This window comes from Oncorhynchus mykiss, chromosome 2 (genome assembly GCF_057628025.1).
Source record: "Oncorhynchus mykiss isolate SJ-2025 chromosome 2, ASM5762802v1, whole genome shotgun sequence".
NCBI classification, from domain to species: Eukaryota; Metazoa; Chordata; class Actinopteri; order Salmoniformes; family Salmonidae; genus Oncorhynchus; species Oncorhynchus mykiss.
In genome coordinates this window covers 103,668,637-103,695,263 of record NC_143023.1, presented here as the reverse complement: position 1 = coordinate 103,695,263, position 26,627 = coordinate 103,668,637, and the positions used below count along the sequence as shown (strand labels likewise).

General features: G+C 49.2%; 2 protein-coding genes across 9 annotated transcripts in view; both read right to left on the bottom strand.

Moving 5' to 3' along the window:
• The window catches only part of hexa (hexosaminidase subunit alpha), a 54,859-nt gene extending 50,640 nt beyond the window's left edge, over positions 1-4,219 (bottom strand). For all 5 annotated transcript variants that reach the window (XR_016490358.1, XR_016490360.1, XM_036961273.2 and 2 more), the window contains exons 1-2: positions 1,033-4,219; positions 474-581 (exon numbers count right to left, since the gene is read on the bottom strand). Coding sequence is in view for 3 of the 5 variants with exons in the window: in XM_036961273.2 (XP_036817168.1) it covers positions 474-581; positions 1,033-1,300 (376 nt within the window). In the remaining 2 variants the exon portion in view is untranslated. The remainder of the gene's footprint in view (positions 1-473; positions 582-1,032) is intronic.
• A 13,001-nt stretch (positions 4,220-17,220) lies between these two features.
• The window catches only part of prmt2ip (PRMT2 interacting protein), a 44,463-nt gene continuing 35,056 nt past the window's right edge, over positions 17,221-26,627 (bottom strand). For 2 of the 4 annotated variants that reach the window (XM_036934567.2, XM_090214757.1), the window contains exon 4: positions 17,221-19,281. In XM_036934567.2, the coding sequence (XP_036790462.2) occupies positions 17,819-19,281 (1,463 nt within the window). In that variant the 3' untranslated portion in view covers positions 17,221-17,818. The remainder of the gene's footprint in view (positions 19,282-26,627) is intronic. The other 2 variants (XM_090214763.1, XM_090214762.1) reach the window with 1 other exon arrangement.

The following is a 26,627-nucleotide window of genomic DNA, read 5'->3' as shown; positions in this document are numbered from 1 at the left end:
TGCTCTCCCCACTGTATATACTGTATTTTATACCATCTCTGCACCTTGCCTATGCTGCTCGGCCACGGCTCATCCATATACTTACATGTACATATTCTCATTCACCCTTTAGATTTGTGTGTATTAGGTAGTTGTTGTGAATTTATTAGATTATTTGTTAAATATTACTGCATTGTCGGAACTAGAAGTACAAGCATATCGCTACACTCGCATTAACATTTACTAACCATGTGTATGTGACAAATAAAATTAGATTTGATTTATGTAAGTACCCTTTAAAAGTAACCAAATTACTTTTACTCTGAATACTTTTTACATTAGCTACTTTTTACTTTAGATTTTTTAAACCAGTAATTTTACTTCTACTGGAGAAGGATATTTCAGTACTCTTTCACCACTCCGTGTATTGACTCAGCAGGGGCTGCACAGTGGAAGTTTCAGGACAGAGTGTGTTTTAGTGTTTCATCACTTACAGCTTTCTGAGGAGTCTGCGTCTGGATAGCCCTCACATTCTGCTCTCTCCACATGGACCACAACGGTGAAAGGGAACCTAAACCATTCATCGTGCTGTCTGGGTCTGGCTGAATCAAACACAAACACATGAACATAAACATCAATGAACATGATGAATTATGTGAAATAGCTCACCTGTACAACTCAAAAATCTAAAATGGTTGTCATAAAATATGTGAAAACAACTTTGCAAGTCATGCAAATTCGTTACTCTCAAATATAACCAAATAAACTCTGCCTCTAATAAAGGTTAGGTCATTAAGCAGGCATATTCTTAAATGAATTACTTTTAAATCACAGGTGTTATGCAGTGTTGCTGGGGCTCTGCAGTGTTCATTGAACTAAAAGTCACATGCCACAATGAATAGGTACCAAACCAAAGGTACCTTTTGTTTTGCTCTACAATGGTTGGCAACATGGTTTTCAAAAAACAGAATACTCCCAACAACTGACCATGATGAGGACTGATTCACATAACTTAAAACTGTTATCCATTTATTTAAAATGTTTTGTTATTACCTGCCCTATAATCCGTGAAGATGAGCGGGAAGTATCTCTCGAAAGCCGAGTCCAGAAGAGAACAACCGGGTTGAGCGGATGATCCACTAGAGTACTGAAAAATAAACTCCCGTGGATTTAGTGTGTATCGGGCCATGGAAGAGCTGATCATTTGAGGCATCGGCCACACCGCATCCACGTAGATTACAGAGAAGGACATGAACAAAACCATGAACCAAAGCCATTGTTTATAACAACGCCTGGAGTTGGAGATAGTTTTCTCTTCCATTGTATCACGTGAGTCTAGAATGTCAAATTGGTGTTCTTGCGGATGTACAGTGTGCTGTACTGTCCTGGACGGTCCTGGCGTTCAAAGGAGGAAGACTGAACTGGAAAAGAGTCACGTGATACAGGCAGACGCTTTAGACTCAAACAAATCACGTGATCAGGTGTGAATCCCACTTTCGGGTTCCGGTCCAAACGCAAAGTAAACAGTCCTAAAACACCCAGCACTTAAATGACGTTTTTACCTCGTCAGATCCAAGTCTACTCTAAAATGTTCCTTGCCCAAGAAAGGGAGAATGACGATCTGAGAGGCAACGTCCTTGGTGGAAATGTTGAAGTTGAGCTTAAAAACAGCCATACTAAAAACTATGAATGTACCTAGCAAGCTAACGTAGCTAGCTAGCGCTCCTGTCAGGTAACGTTACCCCTCTCTGGCTAGGTAGTTGTATAGTTTGATCATCTATTCCATTTCAGAATATACCCAAAACATATATTTAGCTATGACGCTAGCTACGTTTTATAGCACCTCACTACGAGACTAAGCCAATTTGAGGGTCATTCCCACTTGCCAACACTAAAATAAATGTTTTATTTTTAATTCTTTCACTTTATTGTATTGCATATGTCAGTCGAATTGCGTATGATGTATTGAAAAAAAAAAAAAGTATCCAATTACATATTTTTTATTGTAAAAAAAACAGTATACATACAGGAAGTACAAAAACAGACAATGACAATATATGCTTGGGAGTAAAATCAATGTTATCTATAGATTGTGTTGCAAACTAGGGTCATAGGCTGCATTCCAAACACTTAAAAGACACACCCTCTCCCTTTTGATAATGTCAGATGAGTTGACACTTGCAGGGCAAGGGAAGAATGAATTCATTTTAAATGGACCCCTCTTGCCTGGAAATTTGTCACTAGTTCATCCCACATTTGTGTTTTCAGTCATCATGGAACTGTTGTGTGTGCACGCTACAGTCAATTATGATGCATTTCATATCTTGACAGCCCCCACAATCTTATAATTTTCTCTCAGCCAATCATCAGTCATTTGTGTAAGTGCTGTGTAAGTGCTGTGCTTGTTGAATGTCCTCTATATGCATGCTGAACGTTTGTCAATTTGTTTCCTGTAAAATGGCATTGTATCTGGTCAAACACAATGTTTTCCAGAAGTTTACTAAGGGTTGGTAACAGGCTGGTTGGTCGGCTATTTGAGCCAGTAAAGGGGGCTTTACTATTCTTAGGTAGCAGAATGACTTCTGCTTCCGTCCAAGCCTGAGGGCACACACTTTCTAGTAGGCTTAAGTTGAAGATGTGGCAAATAGGAGTGGCAATATCGTCCGCTACTATCCTTAGTAATTTTATATCCAAGTTGTCAGACCCCGGTGGCTTGTCATTGCTGATAGACCATTTTTTAATCTCTTCCACAATAATTTGCGGAAAATTACAATGCTTGTCTTTCACAATTTGGTCAGATATACTTGGATGTGTAGTGTCTGTGTTTGTTGCTGGCATGTTATGCCTACATTTTCTAACCTTGCCAATGAAAAAAACATTAAAGTAGTTGGCAATATCAGTTGGTTTTGTGATGAATTAGCAATCTGTTTCAATGAATGATGGACCTGAGTTTGCCTTTTTTCCCAGAATTTAATTGTATGTGCTCCAAATCTTTTTACTATCATTCTTTATTTCATAGTGTAGTTTCATCTTTTTATTAAGTTTAGTCACATGATTTCTCAATTTGCAATAAGTTTGCCAATCGGTTGTGCATCCAGACTTATTTGCCATTCCTTTTGCATCATCCCCCTCAACTGTACAACTTCCAAATTCCTCATCTATCCACGGGGATTTAACAGTTTTTAGTCATTTTATAATGTGTAAATGCTTATTAGCAACTGGAATATGCAATTTCATAAATGTGTCAAGTGCAGCATCTGGTTGCTCCTCATTACACACCACAGACCAGCAGCATATGGTTGCTCCTCATTACTCACCACAGACCAGCAGCATCTGGTTGCTCCTCATTACTCACCACGGACCAGCAGCATCTGGTTGCTCCTCATTACATACCACAGACCAGCAGCATCTGGTTGCTCCTCATTACACACCACGGACCAGCAGCATCTGGTTGCTCCTCATTACACACCACAGACCAGCAGCATCTGGTTGCTCCTCATTACTCACCACAGACCAGCAGCATCTGGTTGCTCCTCATTACACACCACAGACCAGCAGCATCTGGTTGCTCCTCATTACACACCACAGACCAGCAGCATCTGGTTGCTCCTCATTACACACCACGGACCAACAGATATTCTTTACATCATCAACATATGATTCACTACAAAACTTATTGAATGACCTCTTATACACTATATTAGGCCCAGCCTTTGGAACTTTGGTTTTCCTAGATATTGCTTTTATATTGTGATCACTACATCCTATGGACTAAGCCAGTGTGCCCTAGTAGGAAGTCCACTGTGAGCAGCTCACCCTGCACTAACATAAATAGCATGAACACATCTACTGCTGCTAGGCTTCCCAGTAAAGCAAGTACATGTTAACACATGTAGCTTAAGAAAAAAGGGTCATGAAATCAATAATTTGCTAGTAACAGATGATATTCATAGTCTACCTCTCAGAAAAGATAGAAATGCCAATGGTGGAAGTGTTGCTGTTTATATTGAGCCACATTCCTGTAAAGCTTAGAGAGGATCTCATGCTAAATAATGTTGAAGTAATATGGCTACAGGTTCATCTGCCTCACCTAAAGCCCATTCTGGTGGGAAGCTGCTATAGATCACCAAGTGATAACAGTCAGTATCTGGATAATATGTGTGAAATGCTTGATAATGTATGTATCAACAGAGAAGTATATGTTCTGGGTCATTTAAATATTGACTGGCTTTCATCAAGCTGCCCACTCAAGAAAACGCTTCAAACTGTAACCAGAGCCTGCAACCTGGTTCAGGGTATCAGTCAACCTACCAGGGTCGTTACAAACAGCACAGGAATGAAATCATCAACATGTATTGATCATATACTTACTGATGCTGCAGATATTTGCTTTAAAGCAGTATCCAAATTGTATTTATTTATTTATTTATTTTACCTTTATTCAACCAGGTAGGCAAGTTGAGAACAAGTTCTCATTTACAATTGCGACCTGGCCAAGATAAAGCAAAGCAGTTCGACAGATACAACGACACAGAGTTACACATGGAGTAAAACAAACATACAGTCAATAATACAGTATAAACAAGTCTATATACAATGTGAGCATATGAGGTGAGAAGGGAGGTAAAGGCAAAAAAGGCCATGGTGGCAAGGTAAATACAATATAGCAAGTAAAACACTGGAATGGTAGTTTTGCAATGGAAGAATGTGCAAAATAAAAATAATGGGGTGCAAAGGAGCAAAATAAATAAATAAATTAAATACAGTTGGAAAATAGGTAGTTGTTTGGGCTAAATTATAGGTGGGCTATGTACAGGTGCAGTAATCTGTGAGCTGCTCTGACAGTTGGTGCTTAAAGCTAGTGAGGGAGATAAGTGTTTCCAGTTTCAGAGATTTTTGTAGTTCGTTCCAGTCATTGGCAGCAGAGAACTGGAAAGAGAGGCGGCCAAAGAAAGAACTGGTTTTGGGGGTGACTAGAGAGATATACCTGCTGGAGCGTGTGCTACAGGTGGGAGATGCTATGGTGACCAGCGAGCTGAGATAAGGGGGGACTTTACCTAGCAGGGTCTTGTAGATGACATGGAGCCAGTGGGTTTGGCGACGAGTATGAAGCGAGGGCCAGCCAACGAGAGCGTACAGGTCGCAATGGTGGGTAGTATATGGGGCTTTGGTGACAAAACGGATTGCACTGTGATAGACTGCATCCAATTTGTTGAGTAGGGTATTGGAGGCTATTTTGTAAATGACATCGCCAAAGTCGAGGATTGGTAGGATGGTCAGTTTTACAAGGGTATGTTTGGCAGCATGAGTGAAGGATGCTTTGTTGCGAAATAGGAGGCCAATTCTAGATTTAACTTTGGATTGGAGATGTTTGATATGGGTCTGGAAGGAGAGTTTACAGTCTAACCAGACACCTAAGTATTTGTAGTTGTCCACGTATTCTAAGTCAGAGCCGTCCAGAGTAGTGATGTTGGACAGGCGGGTAGGTGCAGGTAGCGATCGGTTGAAGAGCATGCATTTAGTTTTACTTGTATTTAAGAGCAATTGGAGGCCACGGAAGGAGAGTTGTATGGCATTGAAGCTTGCCTGGAGGGTTGTTAACACAGTGTCCAAAGAAGGGCCAGAAGTATACAGAATGGTGTCGTCTGCGTAGAGGTGGATCAGAGACTCACCAGCAGCAAGAGCGACCTCATTGATGTATACAGAGAAGAGAGTCGGTCCAAGAATTGAACCCTGTGGCACCCTCATAGAGACTGCCAGAGGTCCGGACAACAGACCCTCCGATTTGACACACTGAACTCTATCAGAGAAGTAGTTGGTGAACCAGGCGAGGCAATCATTTGAGAAACCAAGGCTGTCGAGTCTGCCGATGAGGATGTGGTGATTGACAGAGTCGAAAGCCTTGGCCAGATCAATGAATACGGCTGCACAGTAATGTTTCTTATCGATGGCGGTTAAGATATCGTTTAGGACCTTGAGCGTGGCTGAGGTGCACCCATGACCAGCTCTGAAACCAGATTGCATAGCAGAGAAGGTATGGTGAGATTCGAAATGGTCGGTAATCTGTTTGTTGACTTGGCTTTCGAAGACCTTAGAAAGGCATGGTAGGATAGATATAGGTCTGTAGCAGTTTGGGTCAAGAGTGTCCCCCCCTTTGAAGAGGGGGATGACCGCAGCTGCTTTCCAATCTTTGGGAATCTCAGACGACACGAAAGAGAGGTTGAACAGGCTAGTAATAGGGGTGGCAACAATTTCGGCAGATCATTTTAGAAAGAAAGGGTCCAGATTGTCTAGCCCAGCTGATTTGTAGGGGTCCAGATTTTGCAGCTCTTTCAGAACATCAGCTGAATGGATTTGGGAGAAGGAGAAATGGGGAAGGCTTGGGCGAGTTGCTGTTGGGGGTGCAGTGCTGTTGACAGGGGTAGGAGTAGCCAGGTGGAAAGCATGGCCAGCCGTAGAAAAATGCTTATTGAAATTCTCAATTATGGTGGATTTATCAGTGGTGACAGTGTTTCCTATCTTCAGTGCAGTGGGCAGCTGGGAGGAGGTGTTCTTATTCTCCATGGACTTTACAGTGTCCCAGAACTTTTTTGAGTTAGTGTTGCAGGAAGCAAATTTCTGCTTGAAAAAGCTAGCCTTGGCTTTTCTAACTGCCTGTGTATAATGGTTTCTAGCTTCCCTGAACAGCTGCATATCACGGGGGCTGTTCGATGCTAATGCAGAACGCCATAGGATGTTTTTGTGTTGGTTAAGGGCAGTCAGGTCTGGGGAGAACCAAGGGCTATATCTGTTCCTGGTTCTAAATTTCTTGAATGTTTATTTAAGATGGTTAGGAAGGCATTTTTTTTAAATATCCAGGCATCCTCTACTGACGGGATGAGATCAATATCCTTCCAGGATACCCCGGCCAGGTCGATTAGAAAGGCCTGCTCGCTGAAGTGTTTCAGGGAGCGTTTTACAGTGATGAGTGGAGGTCGTTTGACCGCTGACCCATTACGGATGCAGGCAATGAGGCAGTGATCGCTGAGATCTTGGTTGAAGACAGCAGAGGTGTATTTAGAGGGCAAGTTGGTTAGGATGATATCTATGAGGGTGCCCGTGTTTAAGGCTTTGGGGAGGTACCTGGTAGGTTCATTGATAATTTGTGTGAGATTGAGGGCATCAAGTTTAGATTGTAGGATGGCTGGGGTGTTAAGCATGTTCCAGTTTAGGTCGCCTAGCAGCACGAGCTCTGAAGATAGATGGGGGGCAATCAGTTCACATATGGTGTCCAGAGTACAGCTGGGGGCAGAGGGTGGTCTATAGCAGGCGGCAACGGTGAGAGACTTGTTTTTAGAGAGGTGGATTTTTAAAAGTAGAAGTTCAAATTGTTTGGGTACAGACCTGGATAGTAGGACAGAACTCTGCAGGCTATCTTTGCAGTAGATTGCAACACCGCCCCCTTTGGCAGTTCTATCTTGTCTGAAAATGTTGTAGTTTGGAATTAAAATGTCTGAATTTTTGGTGGTCTTCCTAAGCCAGGATTCAGACACAGCTAGAACATCCTGGTTGGCAGAGTGTGCTAAAGCAGTGAATAGAACAAACTTAGGGAGGAGGCTTCTAATGTTAACATGCATGAAACCAAGGCTATTACGGTTACAGAAGTCGTCAAAAGAGAGCGCCTGGGGAATAGGAGTGGAGCTAGGCACTGCAGGGCCTGGATTCACCTCTACATCGCCAGAGGAACATAGGAGGAGTAGAATAAGGGTGCGGCTAAAAGCAATAAGAATTGGTCGTCTAGAACGTCTGGAACAGAGAGTAAAAGGAGGTTTCTGGGGGCGATAAAATAGCATCAAGGTATAATGTACAGACAAAGGTATGGTAGGATGTGAATACAGTGGAGGTAAACCTAGGTATTGAGTGATGAAGAGAGAGATATTGTCTCTAGAAACATCATTGAAACCAGGAGATGTCATTGCATGTGTGGGTGGTGGAACTAATAGGTTGGATAAGGTATAGCTGCTGCACATAGAGCCAGAACATCTTCAGTCAAGAGTCAGAAGACACCAAATTGATGATTTTTTCCCCAGACAGTTGGAGTTGATAGGACCTCAACCCAAAATGCTTCTTATTTGTTGAAATAATTAAGAAATGAATGAATACTAGTCTAGCATATGGAGATGTGAAACATGCTCCTGATTGTCTCATGAGCTAGAATAAAGATCCACACGCACAAAAAGCTTCTGTCTCTCAAGTGTTGAGCACTAATTAGTTGACATCCCTGTTAGTATGATCAGCATGATCATTACACAGGTGCACCTTCTGCTTGGTACAATAAATTGGCACTCTAAAATGTGCAGTTTTGTCACACAACACAATGCCACAGATGTCTCAAGCTTTGAGGGAGCGTGCAATTATCATTCTGACTGTAGGAATGTCCACCAGAGCTGTTCCCAGATAATTTAATATTAATTTCATTACCATAAGTCGCCTCAAACATAATTTTAGAGAATTTGGCAGTACATCCAACTGGCCTCACAACCGCAGACCACGTGTATGGCGTTGTGTGGGGGCGGTTTGCTGATGTCAACTTTGTGAACAGAGTGCCCCATGAAGCAGTGGGGTTATGGTATGGGCAGGAATAAGCTATGGGCAACAAACACAACTGTGTTTTATTTATGGCAATTTGAATGCATAGAGATACCGTGACAAGATCCTGATTGTCGTGCCATTCATCCACCACCATCACCTCATGTTTCAGCATGATAATATCGCAGAGATCTGTACAAAGTTCCTGGAAGCTGAAAATGTGCCAATTCTGCCATGGCCTGCATACTCACCAGACATGTTTGGAATGCTCTGGATCGATGTGTAAGATAGCGTGTTCCAGTTCCTGACAATATCCATCACCTTCGCACAGCCATTAAGGAGTGGGACAACATTCCACAGGCCACAATCAACCGCCTGATCAACTCTATACGAAGGAGATGTGTCACGCTGCATGAGGCAAATGGTGGTCACACCAGATACTGACTGGTTTTCTGATCCACTCCCCCAATTATTTTTTTTCAAGGTATTTGTGACCAACAGATGCATGTCTGTATTCCCAGTTATGCGAAATCTATAGATTAGGTCCTAATTGATTTTTAAAAAATTGACTGATATCCTTATATGAACTGCAACTCAGTAAAATCTTATAAAACTCAACATGCAATAATTTCTATTTTTGTTCAGTGTAGTTGTGACTTCAATTGAATGTAAGGTGTTTTCAATGGCTTCTTTTGTTCCCCTGCCCATGTGGCAAACTGGTGATGTTTGGATTTGAATGCATTTCTCTTCAGTAAGAAGTGCCATTTTGTTAAGGCTGTCTTGCAGCACTGTGTCTGTGGCTATAGCTGTCTATGAGACTGATCATAAGGCCAATGTGCTCTAGCCTACAGGCTCTTCAAATGAAATGTATTTATATAGCCCCTCTTACATCAGCTGATATCTCAAAGTGCTGTACAGAAACCCAGCCTAAAACCCCAAACAGCAAGCAATGCAGGTGTAGAAGCACGGTGGCTAGGAAAAACTCCCTAGAAAGGCCAAAACCTAGGAAGAAACCTAGAGAGGAACCAGGCTATGAGGGGTGGCCAGTCCTCTTCTGGCTGTGCCGGGTAGAGATAACAGAACATGGCCAAGATGTTCAAATGTTCATAAATGACCAGCATGGTCAAATAATAATAATCACAGTAGTTGTTGAGGGTGCAGCAAGTCAGAACCTCAGGAGTAAATGTCAGTTGGCTTTTCATAGCCGATCATTGAGAGTATCTCTACCTCTCCTGCTGTCTCTAGAGAGTTGGAAACAGCAGGTTTGGGACAGGTAGCACGTCCGGTGAACAGGTCAGGGTTCCATAGCCGCAGGCAGAACAGTTGAAACTGGAGCAGCAGGGTTAGCGTTAGTTCCCAAATGGAACCCTATCCCTTATGTAGTGCACTACTTTAGACCATAGATAGGGAATAGGGTGCTGCACTACTTTAGACCAGAGCTAGGGCACTAGATAGGGAATAGGGTGCTGCACTACTTTAGACCAGAGCTAGGGCACTAGATAGGGAACCATGTCTGTATGCTGGCTACTTGTCAACATTTCAACTTTACATTCAGTGACCGTAAAGCAGCTACATTCATGTGGTTGAAGCACCCCCCCCCCCCCCCCCCCCCACACACAAAAAAAAAACATTTAAAAGGTCCAATGCAGTGGTTTTCTGGGTAACAATTGAACCTTACTGTTCAATGGGGCATTATCATTTTCACAGTATTATTCCATCCTCAGTGTGAAAACATATAAAAACACAGGATTATCACATTTTTGACAACATTGGCCCTTTAATAGTTTTCTACATATTGTTTATTTCTTATTTACATAGTATATAATGTGGACAAGTTTGGTTGCTTGTGGCAGGACTTGGGCCAAGCTTGTACCGTCATACCCAAGAAGGCTGTAATCGCTGCGAAAGGCGCATCAACAAAATATTGAGTAACGGGTCGAATACTTACAGAACCAGTCAAAAGTTTGGACGTACCTACTCATTCAAGGGTTTTTAATTATTTTTTACTATTTTCTACATTGTAGAATAATAGTGAAGACATCAAACTATGAAATACCACATATGGAATCATGTAGTAACCAAAAAAGTGTTAAACAAATCAAAATAAATTTGAGATTATTCAATGTAGCCTCCATTTGCCTTGATGACAGCTTTGCACACGCTTGGCATTCTCTCAACCAGCTTCACCTGGAATGCTTTTCCAACAGTCTTGAAGGAGTCCAACTCAAACCAAACCATCTCAATTGGGTTGAGGTCGGGTGATTGTGGCCAAATCATCTGATGCAGCACTCCATCACTCTCCTTCTTGGTCATATAGCCCTTACACAGCATGGAGGTGTGCTGGGTCATTATCCTGTTCAGGGATGCAAACTAGTCACCTTTCGGAGAAATTTGCCATTTTGAATCCAAAATAGGTGACCTACGTGATTCGTGTGGATCCGATGAGAAAAGATCACTACTGGCTGTAGGCAGAGTGCAACGCAGCAAGTGACTGAAGAGAGAAGAGACAATCAATGTGCTAGTCACAGCATCATTGCGCGTTCTGGAAAGACTGGAAAGGCAGTTACAGCAGCGCGTCCCCTGAACGATAATGAAGAGGTGACGTTAGGTGAGAAGCCTGACCACGGAGACGGTGGTGAGAAGGTGAAGGTGATGAAGCGTACTTCATGAGCTGTAATCGAAAAACAACTGGCATTTGGAAAGTTTGAGCTGCGGGAGAAAGTGTGGTGGAACAAGTATTAGCATTGTTAAGTATCTTGCTAGCTGGATCGGATTCTCCGTTAGCTAGCCAGAGTAATGTTGAGCAACATTAGCCTACTCATCTGATCACATAATTGAGTTTATGGTGTGAAAATTAGCTGGCTAATAAAGTCAGAGTTAACGTTAGCTCATCTGATGTTGTAACGTTAGCTAGCTAACATTAGTAACCTAACCAATTCGCTATAGTATTAACTGGTATACGACTCCTTGCCGTTCAAGTTATAACGAGTTAGTTGCTTACTGGACCTGTGTGAAATGTTAACTAGCTAACAAACTAACCACTATATGTCCCCCTCTACAGTATGTGGTTAATTTTCAGAATGATAGAATGAGGTGAAAATGAGGCGTTGCTTGTTAAACAAGTGGATTCAGGGATCAAGTGTAGCTGTAGCTGGACCTGGTTTAAACTGGATGCCACTATAGAGGTGAAAGAAACACCACACACTTTCCCTCTTTCTCACTTTTGCTGGCACATTGTAGAACAGATGTCCACAGGCAGAAAGTGTATTATGTGCAGTGTAGCCCAAAGATAGTTTTTGTTGTGTTGAACTTGACAGTAACACCTGTGTGTGTGATTGAGGGGGGGATTATATATATATATATATATTTTAACTCAGTGAACGTTATTTTTGCACACATGTAGCCTTGTGCACTTGATTGATGTCTACTATAGTGGCCACTATAATAGAGCAACAATAGAATGCCTGTTTGTTTAATTATATTTCTACTTTAAGATGTTTTTTTCCCCAAATGCAATATTTATGTGGTCACAAGCGTTCTATTATAAAGACTATCATGGCTAACTGCAATGTTAGTGTATTGTTCTTTCTCATTTGCAGTAAAGTCTAGGCAACAAATAACATTGGATTGCTTTCGTTTCATTTTTAGGTAATGTTAGGTTAGCTACACTACATCTCATTCCAAACTCATTCATATGGAGTTGGTCCTCCCTTTGCTGCTATAACAGCCTCCATTCTTCTGGGAAGGCTTTCCACTAGATGTAGGAACATTGCTGCTATAACAGCCTCCACTCTTCTGGGAAGGCTTTCCACTAGATGTAGGAACATTGCTGCTATAACAGCCCCCACTCTTCTGGGAAGGCTTTCCACTAGATGTAGGAACATTGCTGCTATAACAGCCCCCACTCTTCTGGGAAGGCTTTCCACTAGATGTAGGAACATTGCTGCTATAACAGCCCCCACTCTTCTGGGAAGGCTTTCCACTAGATGTAGGAACATTGCTGCTATAACAGCCTCCACTCTTCTGGGAAGGCTTTCCACTAGATGTTGGATTATTGCTGCGGTGACTTGCTTCCATTCAGCCACAAGAGCATTAGTGAGGTCGGGTACTAATGTTGGGCGAGTAGGCCTGGCTCGTGTTCAGCTTTTCAATTCATCCCAAAGGTGTTCGATGGGGTTGACTGTGCAGGCCAGTCAAGTTCTTCCACACCGATCTCGACAAAACATTTCTGTATGAACTTCGTTTGGTGCACAGGGGCATTGTCACGGAGTCACGGATCTCTCCAGTAAGGCCATTATACTGCCAATGTTTGTCTATGGAGATTGCATGGCGGTGTGCTCGATTTTATACACCTGTCAGCAACTGATGTGGCTGAAATAGCCAGATCCACTAATTTGAAGGGGTGTCCACGTACTTTTGTATATAAAGTGAATTCGGGAAGTATTCAGACCCCTTGACTTTTTCCACATTTTGTTACAACCTTATTCTAAAATTGATTAAATTATTTGTATTCCTCAATCTACACACAATACCCTATAATGACAAAGCAAAAACAGGTTTTGAGAAATGTTTGCAAAGAAAAAAAAAAATCACATTTACATAAGTATTCAGACCCTTTACTCAGAACTTTGTTGAAGCACCTTTGGCTGCAATTACAGCCTTGAGTCTTCTTGGGTATGATGCTACAAGCTTGACACATCTGTATTTGGGGAGTTTCTCCCAATCTCTTGTCAGGTTGGATGTGGAGCGTCACTGTACAGCTATTTTCAGGTCTCTCCAGAGAATCCGTAATCTGGCTGTGCCACTCAAGGACATTCAGAGACTTGTCCCGAAGCCACTCCTGCATTGTCTTGGCTGTGTGCTTAGGGTCGTTGTGCTGTTGGAAGGTGAACCTTCGCCCCCAGTTTGAGGTCCTGAGCGCTTTGGAGCAGGTTTTCATCAAGGAGCTCTCTGTACTTTGCTCCATTCATCTCCCCCTCAATCCTGACTGGTTTACAGGGTATTTATTGTGTGTAGATTGATGAGGAACATGTTTTATTGAATCCATTTTAGAATAAGGCTGTAACATACCTACATGTGGAAAAAGTCAAGGGGTTTTAAACTATACCGTGCATTCCGAAAGTATGATGTTGGTATTGTTCTTCAAACTATGTGTAGGCAGGTTGCTTAGGATTCAAACCTTCTCAAACAGCTGGATTCATACTCTTTAGAGGAATAATAGATTGTACAGTGTCCTGCTATTAAAATTATGTAAATAAATCATTTGTAAATGTGTAATATTGGTACGTCAACATCTTCATTGCAAAAAAAAACATGTCAGTACATGTACAAACTTAACTTTAAGCTACACATTATTTTGACAGGAAGTCAATAACTGTCCATTGATCAGCACAGCAATTGATAAAACAGGACCATGTTTGAAACACAAGTGGTTCTGAGTTTAATTCAATATTTCACCGGTTGGCTACCAGTTATAGAAATCATGAATGCAGACGGGCTCGGAGCTGCTGTGTCCCAACCCACCCCCACCTGCTGTTATGTTGGTACGTACTGACCAACAAAGGATCTTATGATTCATGTTTTCCTAAAATACAGGCAGCCAAACACATTACTACAAGACAAAACATCAAGTCTGATGGTCTTGTAAATATAAAAGCAAAGCTGGATTTCATTTAATAAAACACCTTGAAAAGTTTTCGTAATGGGATGATGTCTTACTGTGGTGTGTGAAGAACCCAATACTTTACCTTGTATGTGGTACAAATCACATTATTGCGGAAGCCCCTCTAACAGTATGAATGAGGCTGTTTGAGAAGGTTTGAATCCCTAGCAACCTGCCTACACATAGTCTGAAGTACAATACCAACATAGCTCCAGTAGTAGGTCAAAGCTGGGTGCTGGAAACCCTGGTAGAGCATGGTGGGGGAATAGGCATGGTGGGGGAATAGGCATGGTGGGGGAATAGGCATGTTGGGGAAATAGGCATGGTGGAGGAATAGGCATGGTGGGGGAATAGGCATGTTGGGGGAATAGGCATGGTGGGGGAATAGGCATGTTGGGGGAATAGGCATGGTGGGGGAATAGGCATGGTGGGGGAAATAGGCATGGTGGGGGAATAGGCATGGTGGGGGAATAGGCATGGTGGGGAAATAGGCATGGTGGGGGAATAGGCATGGTGGGGGAATAGGCATGGTGGGGGAATAGGCATGGTGGGGGAATAGGCATGGTGGGGGAATAGGCATGGTGGGGGAATAGGCATGGTGGGGGAATAGGCATGGTGGGGACGGGGGATAGGTACGGGGTTAGGGGTGGTGTTAGGTACGGGGTTAGGGATGGTGTTAGTGTAACGGATGTGAAACGGCTAGCTAGTTAGCGGTGGTGCGCGCTAAACAGCGTTTCAATCGGTGACGTCACTTACTTTGAGACCTTGAAGTAGTGGTTCCCCTTGCTCTGCAAGGGCCGCGGCTTTTGTGGAGTGATGGGTAATGATGCTTTGTGGGTGACTGTTGTTGATGTGTGCAGAGGGTCCCTGGTTCGCACCCGGGTATGGGCGAGGGGGCGGTTTAAAGTTATAATGTTACATTAGGTAGGGGGTTAGGGATGGTGTTAGGGATGGTGTTAGGTACGGGGTTAGGTACGGGGTTAGGTACGGGGTTAGGGATGGTGTTAGGTAGGGGGGATAGGTACGGGGGTAGGGGGATAGGGATGGTGTTAGGTAGGGGGTTAGGGATGGTGTTAGGTAGGGGGTTAGGGATGGTGTTAGGTACGGGGTTAGGGATGGTGTTAGGTACGGGGGATAGGGGGGGATAGGTAGGGGGTTAGGGATGGTGTTAGGTAGGGGGGATAGGTACGGTGTTAGGTAGGGGGGGATAGGTACGGGGTTAGGGGTGGTGTTAGGTACAGGGTTAGGGGTGGTGTTAGGTACGGGGTTAGGGGTGGTGTTAGGTACGGGGTTAGGGGTGGTGTTAGGTAGGGGGGATAGGTACGGGGTTAGGGATGGTGATAGGTAGGGTGGATAGGTACGGGGTTAGGGGTGGTGTTAGGTACGGGGTTAGGGGTGGTGTTAGGTATGGGGTTAGGGGTGGTGTTAGGTACGGGGTTAGGGGTGGTGTTAGGTAGGGGGGATAGTTACGGGGGATAGGTACGGGGTTAGGGATGGTGTTAGGTAGGGGGGATAGGTACGGGTTTAGGGATGGTGTTAGGTAGGGGGGAAAGGTACGGGGTTAGGGATGGTGTTAGGTAGGGGGGATAGGTACGGGGATAGGTACGGGGTTAGGGGTGGTGTTAGGTAGCGGGGGATAGGTACGGGGTTAGGGATGGTGTTAGGTAGGGGGGGATAGGTACGGGGATAGGTACGGGGTTAGGGGTTAGGGATGGTGTTAGGTAGGGGGGATAGGTACGGGGTTAGGGGTCAGGGATGGTGTTAGGTAGGGGGGATAGGTACGGGGTTAGGGATGGTGTTAGGTAGGGGGGATAGGTACGGGGTTAGGGGTTAGGGATGGTGTTAGGTAGGGGGGATAGGTACGAGGTTAGGGATGGTGTTAGGTAGGGGGGATAGGTACGGGGGATAGGTACGGGGTTAGGGGTTAGGGATGGTGTTAGGTAGGGGGGATAGGTACGGGGTTAGGGGTTAGGGATGGTGTTAGGTAGGGGGGATAGGTACGGGGGATAGGTACGAGGTTAGGAATGGTGTTAGGTAGGGGGGATAGGTACGGGGTTAGGGATGGTGTTAGGTACGGGGTTAAGGATGGTGTTAGGTACGGGGGATAGGTACGGGGGATAGGTTAGGGGTTAGGGATGGTGTTAGGTACGGGGTTAGGGATGGTGTTAGGCATGGTGTTAGGTACGGGGTTAGGGATGGTGTTAGGTACGGGGTTAGGCATGGTGTTAGGTACGGGGTTAGGGATGGTGTTAGGTACGGGGTTAGGGATGGTGTTAGGTACGGGGTTAGGCATGGTGTTAGGTACGGGGTTAGGGATGGTGTTAGGGATGGTGTTAGGTACGGGGTTAGGCATGGTGTTAGGTACGGGGTTAGGGATGGTGTTAGGGATGGTGTTAGGTACGGGGTTAGGGATGGTGTTAGGTACGGGGGATAGGTACGGGGGATAGGTACGGGGTTAGGGGTTAGGGATGGTGTTAGGTACGGGGTTAGGGGTTAGGGGTGGTGTTAGGTAGGGGGGATAGGTACGGGGTTAGGTACGGGGTTAGGTACGGGGTTAGGGGTGGTGTTAGGTACGGGGTTAGGGATGGTGTTAGGTACGGGGTTAGGCATGGTGGTGCTCATGTCAACTTCCTTTCTTTTTTGGATTTAGACCAACGCCTTTTAAAACTTAATGTAGTTTTTTGTTTGTAATAGGGTGCCATTTGGGTCTAAAACAGTGCACTATATAGGGAATAGGGTGCCATTTGGGTCCAAAATAGTGCACTATATAGGGAATAGGGTGCCATTTGGGTCTAAATTAGTGCACTATATAGGGAATAGGGTGCCATTTGGGTCTAAATTAGTGCACTATATAGGGAATAGGGTGCCATTTGGGTCTAAAATAGTGCACTATATAGGGAATAGGGTGCCGTTTGGGTCTAAATTAGTGCACTATATAAGGAATAGGGTGCCATTTGAGATGCCATCTGTGATGGCCTTACTAGCTTAACATAAATTAAGACTGTTAGACATTTTTCCGGAGGAAAGATTCATTAAAACTGCCTAAATCTTGTCTAACAATATTATTTTGTGAACCGGAGACAATTACAGTTAACTGATAGGATGAATAAATACAAACAATTTAACATAATGGGTGGTAGATTTATGTTTCCATGTTGCAAGGAGCACAGTTTAACCAATCGGTCTGTCTTAAGTAAAAAATAATCTCCATCCTGTCCAACAGCATTCCTTTGGGAGGCAGCCGGCAGCTGACAGTTTAACAACAAACTAGCAAAGACCAACTTGAGGATCATTGGACGAGTTTGTTTTGCGTCGTCCGGTGAACAGGGTGGGGTGGAAGTTGCATATTGTAGACCATTCCATTGGTCCTAAAGTGAAATCTCCACCCACCCGGGGCACCAGGCGATGCAAAAACAAAGTGGCCCAGAGAAAAGCACCGATACACATATCAAACTGTTGAAAAACAACACAGTCAAAACACACAAACCAGTGAAAACACACACACACACACAGGAAAAATTGTGTTTCACCAGGATTCACTCTTCTTCAAGCCAGCCATTCTTCAAAAACCAAACAAGACAAAACGCCCAGTTAGCCTTCAGTCCTGTCTCAGTCCTCTATTTTTAGCCAACCCTTCTTATAGTCTATGAGCAGCTCCAAGTAGTACTGCCACTCTGGTTCAGAGTCATATTTCACCTGGAACACAGTCTTCAGGGGGTTAGGGTGTGGCTCATGTACCTGCACCACCAGACCCCTGTACCACACCTCCGTCCCGTCCCCCTCCTCGTAGAGGTGTTGTATCCGTCTCCCCACCAGGTCTGGGTAGTAGATCTTCATGACGGAGCGGGCGCGCTGCACGGCGGAGCGAAGGATCCAGCGGCGCCGACGGTGGTCAGAGCTGTGGCAGGCAGACAAGAAGGGGCAGTACTTGATCTTCATGACGGAGCGGCGCAGGGAGGAGGACAGAGAGGAGGGCAGTCGGCTGAAGGATGAGAAGGTGGTGAGGTGGCGCAGGGTAGAAGAGAAGCCCCCGAAATGCAGCCCTCGCTGGGGGAGCTTGGAGGACATCCTCCTGGAAAGACATCCATCCCTGGTTCTTTCCCTGGCCTCTCCTCTGTCCCCCTCCCTGTCCCTCTTTCTCCTGGACTCCCCATCCTCTGTCTCTGAGAGGAGAGGCTGGCTGTCTGAGAGAGGAGGCTGACTGTGTCGGCGCAGTTCAGTGTCTGAGACAGAGACAGCCTGGTATCGCGTCTGTTGTCCTTTACGTCCCTCAGGAAACAACACCTTCCTCAACTTGAGGATCATCCCTGACTGGCTCTTCGTCCTGAGGCCCTGGGACCAGGCTGAACCTGAGGATGGGGTCTTGTAGGACGGCACGGACAATAGTGTGGAGGCTCGATCCCTGTTGCTAGGAGACGAAGACAGCTCGTCTGAGGTCAAAGGGCACGTCCAGGAGTTAGACTCCTCCTCCTCCTCCTCCAGCAGGGGTGTGGCTGGTGGCTCCTCCTCTTCCTCCAGCTTATTGCCTCCATTCCGCTCTCCATCCCCCTTTCCCCTTTTCTCTCCATCACTCTTTCCATCCCTCCTGTCAGAGTCACTGCCTGCATTGTCACTGCTCCACACCAGCCGGCCATTCCTTTCCTCCTCCTCCTGATTAACAGTGTTCTTTAGAATGCTCCAGTCTCCACCCTGCTCTGTGTTCCCACCACCCTCCAACACCGTGCGAACCCTCGTCCCTACAAACAGAGGTTTGGGGAAGCTCTTCTTCTTCTTCTTCTTGCCTTTCCCCTCTTTCCTCTTGTGCATCTTAAAGTGTGAGGATGATGATGATCCTCTCTTCGGGTCCTCTCTCGGTCTATGAGAGGAGAGGCTAGCTGTGGCTCTGCAGCTCGGGGTCTGAGATGGAGACAGACTGATACATTCCTCCAGGTGTTGTGGTGAGGTGGTGGTCTGTGTTCCAATGTCACAGCGGTTGGTGGCCAGTGAACATAGCCCACTGGCAGAGCTATTCCAACGATCCTCTGAACACAGCATTCCTTCTGGTGTCCTGGCCGTGTCACATGGCTCTACACCTGAAACACAGGCAACATGGCCGTTAGAATGTCTTTACATTAGCCTAATGTGTCAACTTGAAATGACAGGAGGATAAATCACATTGTTCTTTGATTGCAGTTCACCAAAAATAATCAAGAGATATGAAGAAGAAAAGAGTGAAAGACGTTAACGCGAGGACAGAAAGACGTTAACGGGGATGACAGAAAGACGAAGTAAATAAAAGTTGAACATTTCCCTGGAGAAAGGAGAAGGAGAGCAGACAAAGTCCCACGTCCAGTCAAAACTGCCACAGTGACTAGACACAGAACTGCAACTGACGAGATAACTGCACTCCACCACCAACCAGACCACTCCACCACCAACCAGACCCCTCCACCACCAACCAGACAACCAACCAGGCCCCTCCACCACCAACCAGACCACTCCACCACCAACCAGACCACTCCACCACCAACCAAACCACTCCACCACCAACCAAACCACTCCACCACCAACCAAACCACTCCACCACCAACCAAACCACTCCACCACCAACCAAACCACTCCACCACCAACCAGACCACTTCACTAGACCACTCCACCAGACCACTCCACCAGACCACTCCACCAGACCACTCCACCAGACCACTCCACCAACCAGACCACTCTACCACACCGCCAACCAGACCACTCCACCAACCAGACCACTCCACCAGGCCCCTTCACCACACCACCAAGCAGACCACTCCACCACACCGCCAACCAGACCACTCCACCAACCAGACCAATCCACCGCCAACCAGACCACTCCACCAGACCCCACCAACCAGACCAATCCACCAAGCCCCGCCAACCAGACCACTCCACCAACCAGACCACTCCACCACACCGTCAACCAGATCACTTCACCAGACCACTCCACCTGGCCCCGCCAACCAGACCACTCCACCACACCGCCAACCAGACCACACCACCACACCGCCAACCAGACCACACCACCACACCGCCAACCAGACCACTCCACCACACCGCCAACCAGACCACTCCACCACACCGCCAACCAGACCACTCCACCACACCGCCAACCAGACAACTCCACCACACCGCCAACCAGACAACTCCACCAATCCGCCAACCAGACCACTCCACCAGACCACTCTGCCAGACCACTCCGCCAGACCACTCCACCACACCACTCCGCCAACCAGACCACTCCACCAGGCCATTCCGCCAACCAGACCACTCCACTAGTTCCCTCCACCAGGCCCCTCCACCAGACCACTCCAACCAGACCACTCCACCACACCGCCAACCATACAACTCCACCAGACCAGTCCACTCCACCAGTCCACTCCACCAACCTGACCACTCCACCACACCACACCACCAACCAGACCACTCCACCAGTCCACTCCACCAACCAGACCACTCCACCACACCACACCACCAACCAGACCACTCCACCACACCACACCACCAACCAGACCACTCCACCACACTGCCAACCAGACCACTCCACCACACTGCAAACCAGACCACTCCACCACACCGCCAACCAGACCACTCCACCACACCGCCAACCAGACCACTCCACCACACTGCCAACAAGACCACTCAACCAGACCACTCCACCACACCGCCAACCAGACCACTCCACCACACCGCCAACCAGACCACTCCACCACACCACCAACCAGACCACTCCACCACACTGCCAACCAGACCACTCCACCACACTGCCAACCAGACCACTCCACCACACCACACCACCAACCAGACCACTCCACTACTTCCCTCCCCACCAGACCACTCCACCACACCGCCAACCAGACCACTCCACCACACCACACCACCAACCAGACCACTCCACCACACCACCAACCAGACCACTCCACTAGTTCCCTCCACCAGACCACTCCACCACACCGCCAACCAGACCACTCCACCAGACCGCCAAACACACCGCTCCACCACACCACACCACCAACCAGACCACTCCACCACACCACACCACCAACCAGACCACTCCACCACACTGCCAACCAGACCACTCCACCACACTGCCAACCAGACCACTCCACCACACCGCCAACCAGACCACTCCACCACACCACCAACCAGACCACTCCACTAGTTCCCTCCACCAGACCACTCCACCAACCAGACCACTCCACCAGACCACTCCACCACACCGCCAACCAGACCACTCCACCACACCGCCAACCAGACCACTCCACCACACCGCCAACCAGGCCACTCCACCACACCGCCAACCAGGCCACTCCACCAACCAGACCACTCCACCACACCGCCAACCAGACCACTCCACCACACCGCCAACCAGACCACTCCACCACACCGCCAACCAGACCACTCCACCACACCGCCAACCAGACAGACCACTCCACTAGTTCCCTCCACCAGACCACTCCACCACACCGCCAACCAGACCACTCCACCAGACCGCCAACCACACCGCTCCTCCAGGCCGCTCCACCAGGCCGCTCCACCAGGCCGCCAACCAGACCACTCCACCAGACCACACCGCCAACCAGACCACACCGCCAACCAGACCACTCCACTCCACCAGACCACCCCACCACACCACTCCACCAGACCACTCCACCAGACCACTCCACCAGACCGCTCACCAGACCACTCCACCAGACCGCTCACCAGACCACTCCACCACACCACTCCTCCAGACCACACCGCCAACCAGACCACTCCACCAGACCGCCCACCAGACCACTCCACCAAACCGCTAACCAGACCACTCCACCAGACCGCTCCACCAGACCACTCCACCACACTGCCAACCAGACCGCTCCACCACACCACTCCACCAGGCTCCTCCACCAGACCACACCACCAACCAGACTACTCCACCAGACCACTCCACCAGACCGCCAACCAGGCCACTCCACCACACCGCCAACCAGACCACTCCACCACACCGCCAACCAGGCCACTCCACCACACCGCCAACCAGGCCACTCCACCACACCGCCAACCAGACCACTCCACCACACCGCCAACCAGACCACTCCACCACACCGCCAACCAGGCCACTCCACCACACCGCCAACCAGGCCACTCCACCAACCAGACCACTCCACCACACCGCCAACCAGACCACTCCACCACACCGCCAACCAGACCACTCCACCACACCGCCAACCAGACCACTCCACCACACCGCCAACCAGACAGACCACTCCACTAGTTCCCTCCACCAGACCACTCCACCACACCGCCAACCAGACCACTCCACCAGACCGCCAACCACACCGCTCCTCCAGGCCGCTCCACCAGGCCGCTCCACCAGGCCGCCAACCAGACCACTCCACCAGACCACACCGCCAACCAGACCACACCGCCAACCAGACCACTCCACTCCACCAGACCACCCCACCACACCACTCCACCAGACCACTCCACCAGACCACTCCACCAGACCGCTCACCAGACCACTCCACCAGACCGCTCACCAGACCACTCCACCACACCACTCCTCCAGACCACACCGCCAACCAGACCACTCCACCAGACCGCCCACCAGACCACTCCACCAAACCGCTAACCAGACCACTCCACCAGACCGCTCCACCAGACCACTCCACCACACTGCCAACCAGACCGCTCCACCACACCACTCCACCAGGCTCCTCCACCAGACCACACCACCAACCAGACTACTCCACCAGACCACTCCACCAGACCGCCAACCAGGCCACTCCACCACACCGCCAACCAGACCACTCCACCACACCGCCAACCAGGCCACTCCACCACACCGCCAACCAGGCCACTCCACCACACCGCCAACCAGGCCACTCCACCACACCGCCAACCAGGCCACTCCACCACACCGCCAACCAGACCAGTCCACCACACCGCCAACCAGACCACTCCATCAACCAGGCCACTCCACCACACCGCCAACCAGACCACTCCACTCCACCACACCGCCAACTAGACCACTCCACCAACCAGACCACTCCACCAACCAGACCACTCCACCACACCGCCAACCAGACCACTCCACCACACCGCCAACCAGACCACTCCACCACACCGCCAACCAGACCACTCGACCACACCGCCAAACAAGCCCACTCCACCACACCGCCAACCAGACCACTCCACCACACCGCCAACCAGACCACGAGACCACTACACCATACCGCCAACCAGACCACTCCACCACACCGCCAACCAGACCACCCCACGAGACCACTCCACCATACCGCCAACCAGACCACTCCACCAGACCACTCCACCACACCACCAACCAGACCACTCCACCAGACCGCCAACCAGACCAGACCGCTCCACCAGACCACTCCACCACACTGCCAACCAGACCACTCCACCACACCGCCAACCAGGCCACTCCACCACACCGCCAACCAGGCCACTCCACCACACCGCCAACCAGGCCACTCCACCACACCGCCAACCAGGCCACTCCACCACACCGCCAACCAGACCACTCCACCACACCGCCAACCAGACCACTCCATCAACCAGGCCACTCCACCACACCGCCAACCAGACCACTCCACCAGACCACTTCACCACAACGCCAACCAGACCACTCCACCAACCAGACCACTCCACCAAACCGCTAACCAGACCACTCCACCAGACCGCTCCACCAGACCACTCCACCACACTGCCAAACAGACCACTCCACCACACCGCCAACCAGGCCACTCCACCACACCGCCAACCAGGCCACTCCACCACACCGCCAACCAGGCCACTCCACCACACCGCCAACCAGACCACCCCACGAGACCACTCCACCACACCGCCAACCAGACCACTCCACCAGACCACTCCACCACACCGCCAACCAGACCACTCCACCAACCAGACCACTCCACCAGACCGCCAACCAGACCACTCCACCACACCGCCCACCAGACCACTCCACCACACCGCCCACCAGACCACTCCACCAGACCACACTCCACCACATCGCCAACCAGACCACTCTACCACACCGCCCACCAGACCACTCCACCAGACCACACTCCACCACATCGCCAACCAGACCACTCTACCACACCGCCCACCAGACCACACCACCAGACCACACTCCACCACATCGCCAACCAGACCACTCCACCACACCGCCCACCAGACCACTCCACCAGACCACACTCCACCACATCGCCAACCAGACCACTCTACCACACCGCCCACCAGACCACTCCACCACACCGCCCACCAGACCACTCCACCACACCGCCCACCAGACCACTCCGCCCACCAGACCACTCCACCACACCGCCCACCAGACCACTCCACCAGACCACACTCCACCACATCGCCAACCAGACCACTCCACCTCACCGCCAACCAGACCACTCCACCTCACCGCCCACCAGACCACTCCACCAGACCACACTCCACCACATCGCTAACCAGACCACTCTACCACACCGCCCACCAGACCACTCCACCTCACCGCCAACCAGACCACTCCACCTCACCGCCCACCACACCGCCCACCAGACCACTCCACCTCACCGCCAACCAGACCACTCCACCACACCGCCCACCAGACCACTCCACCACACCGCCCACCAGACCACTCCACCAGACCACACTCCACCACATCGCCAACCAGACCACTCCATCAACCAGGCCACTCCACCACACCGCCAACCAGACCACTCCACCAACCAGACCACTCCACCACACCGCCAACTAGACCACTCCACCAACCAGACCACTCCACCAACCAGACCACTCCACCACACCGCCAACCAGACCACTCCATCCCACCGCCAACCAGACCACTCCACCACACCGCCAACCAGACCACTCCACCACACTGCCAACCAGACCACGAGACCACTCCACCATACCGCCAACCAGACCACTCCACCACACCGCCAACCAGACCACCCCACGAGACCACTCCACCACACCGCCAACCAGACCACTCCACCAGACCACTCCACCACACCGCCAACCAGACCACTCCACCAACCAGACCACTCCACCAGACCGCCAACCAGACCACTCCACCACACCGCCCACCAGACCACTCCACCACACCGCCCACCAGACCACTCCACCAGACCACACTCCACCACATCGCCAACCAGACCACTCTACCACACCGCCCACCAGACCACTCCACCAGACCACACTCCACCACATCGCCAACCAGACCACTCTACCACACCGCCCACCAGACCACTCCACCACACCGCCCACCAGACCACTCCACCACACCGCCCACCAGACCACTCCGCCCACCAGACCACTCCACCACACCGCCCACCAGACCACTCCACCAGACCACACTCCACCACATCGCCAACCAGACCACTCCACCTCACCGCCAACCAGACCACTCCACCTCACCGCCCACCAGACCACTCCACCAGACCACACTCCACCACATCGCTAACCAGACCACTCTACCACACCGCCCACCAGACCACTCCACCTCACCGCCAACCAGACCACTCCACCTCACCGCCCACCACACCGCCCACCAGACCACTCCACCTCACCGCCAACCAGACCACTCCACCACACCGCCCACCAGACCACTCCACCACACCGCCCACCAGACCACTCCACCAGACCACACTCCACCACATCGCCAACCAGACCACTCCACCTCACCGCCAACCAGACCAGACCACTCCACCTCACCGCCCACCAGACCACTCCACCAGACCACACTCCACCACATCGCTAACCAGACCACTCTACCACACCGCCCACCAGACCACTCCACCTCACCGCCAACCAGACCACTCCACCACACCGCCCACCACACCGCCCACCAGACCACTCCACCTCACCGCCAACCAGACCACTCCACCACACCGCCAACCAGACCACTCCACCAACCAGGCCCCTCCACCAGGCCCCTCCACCACACCACCAACCAGGCCCCTCCACCCAATTCATATTTAGCTGACAGACTAAAACAGTGTTCATCTATTAAAATCAGAAAACAATGAGTCCCAAATGGCACCCTATTCCTGAAATAGTGGACTACTTTTGACCAGGACTCATTTGGCAGGCACCCAATGACTGAACAGTGTTGACCTCAGCCTCCGAGTGAAAGGTGAGAATACTAAAAGTGCTGCAGTATACAGGCTACATGACAACACAGTCTGCTGCTACAGAAGATCAACATGAATAAACCAACACACCTGGGTTTCAACATCTTTCAAATACTTTGCGTTTGCTTTAGCCTGCCTACAGTTCCATTTGGGCAGGGTTAGTAAATTGTAACTTCCATTGGTTCCTTTGTGCAAGGCAAAGCACAATCCAGCCTAGTGGAAGTATTTGAACCCAGGTCTGAATATTTATTTTTTGCTAATACAGGAAGAAAAGGGTCAGA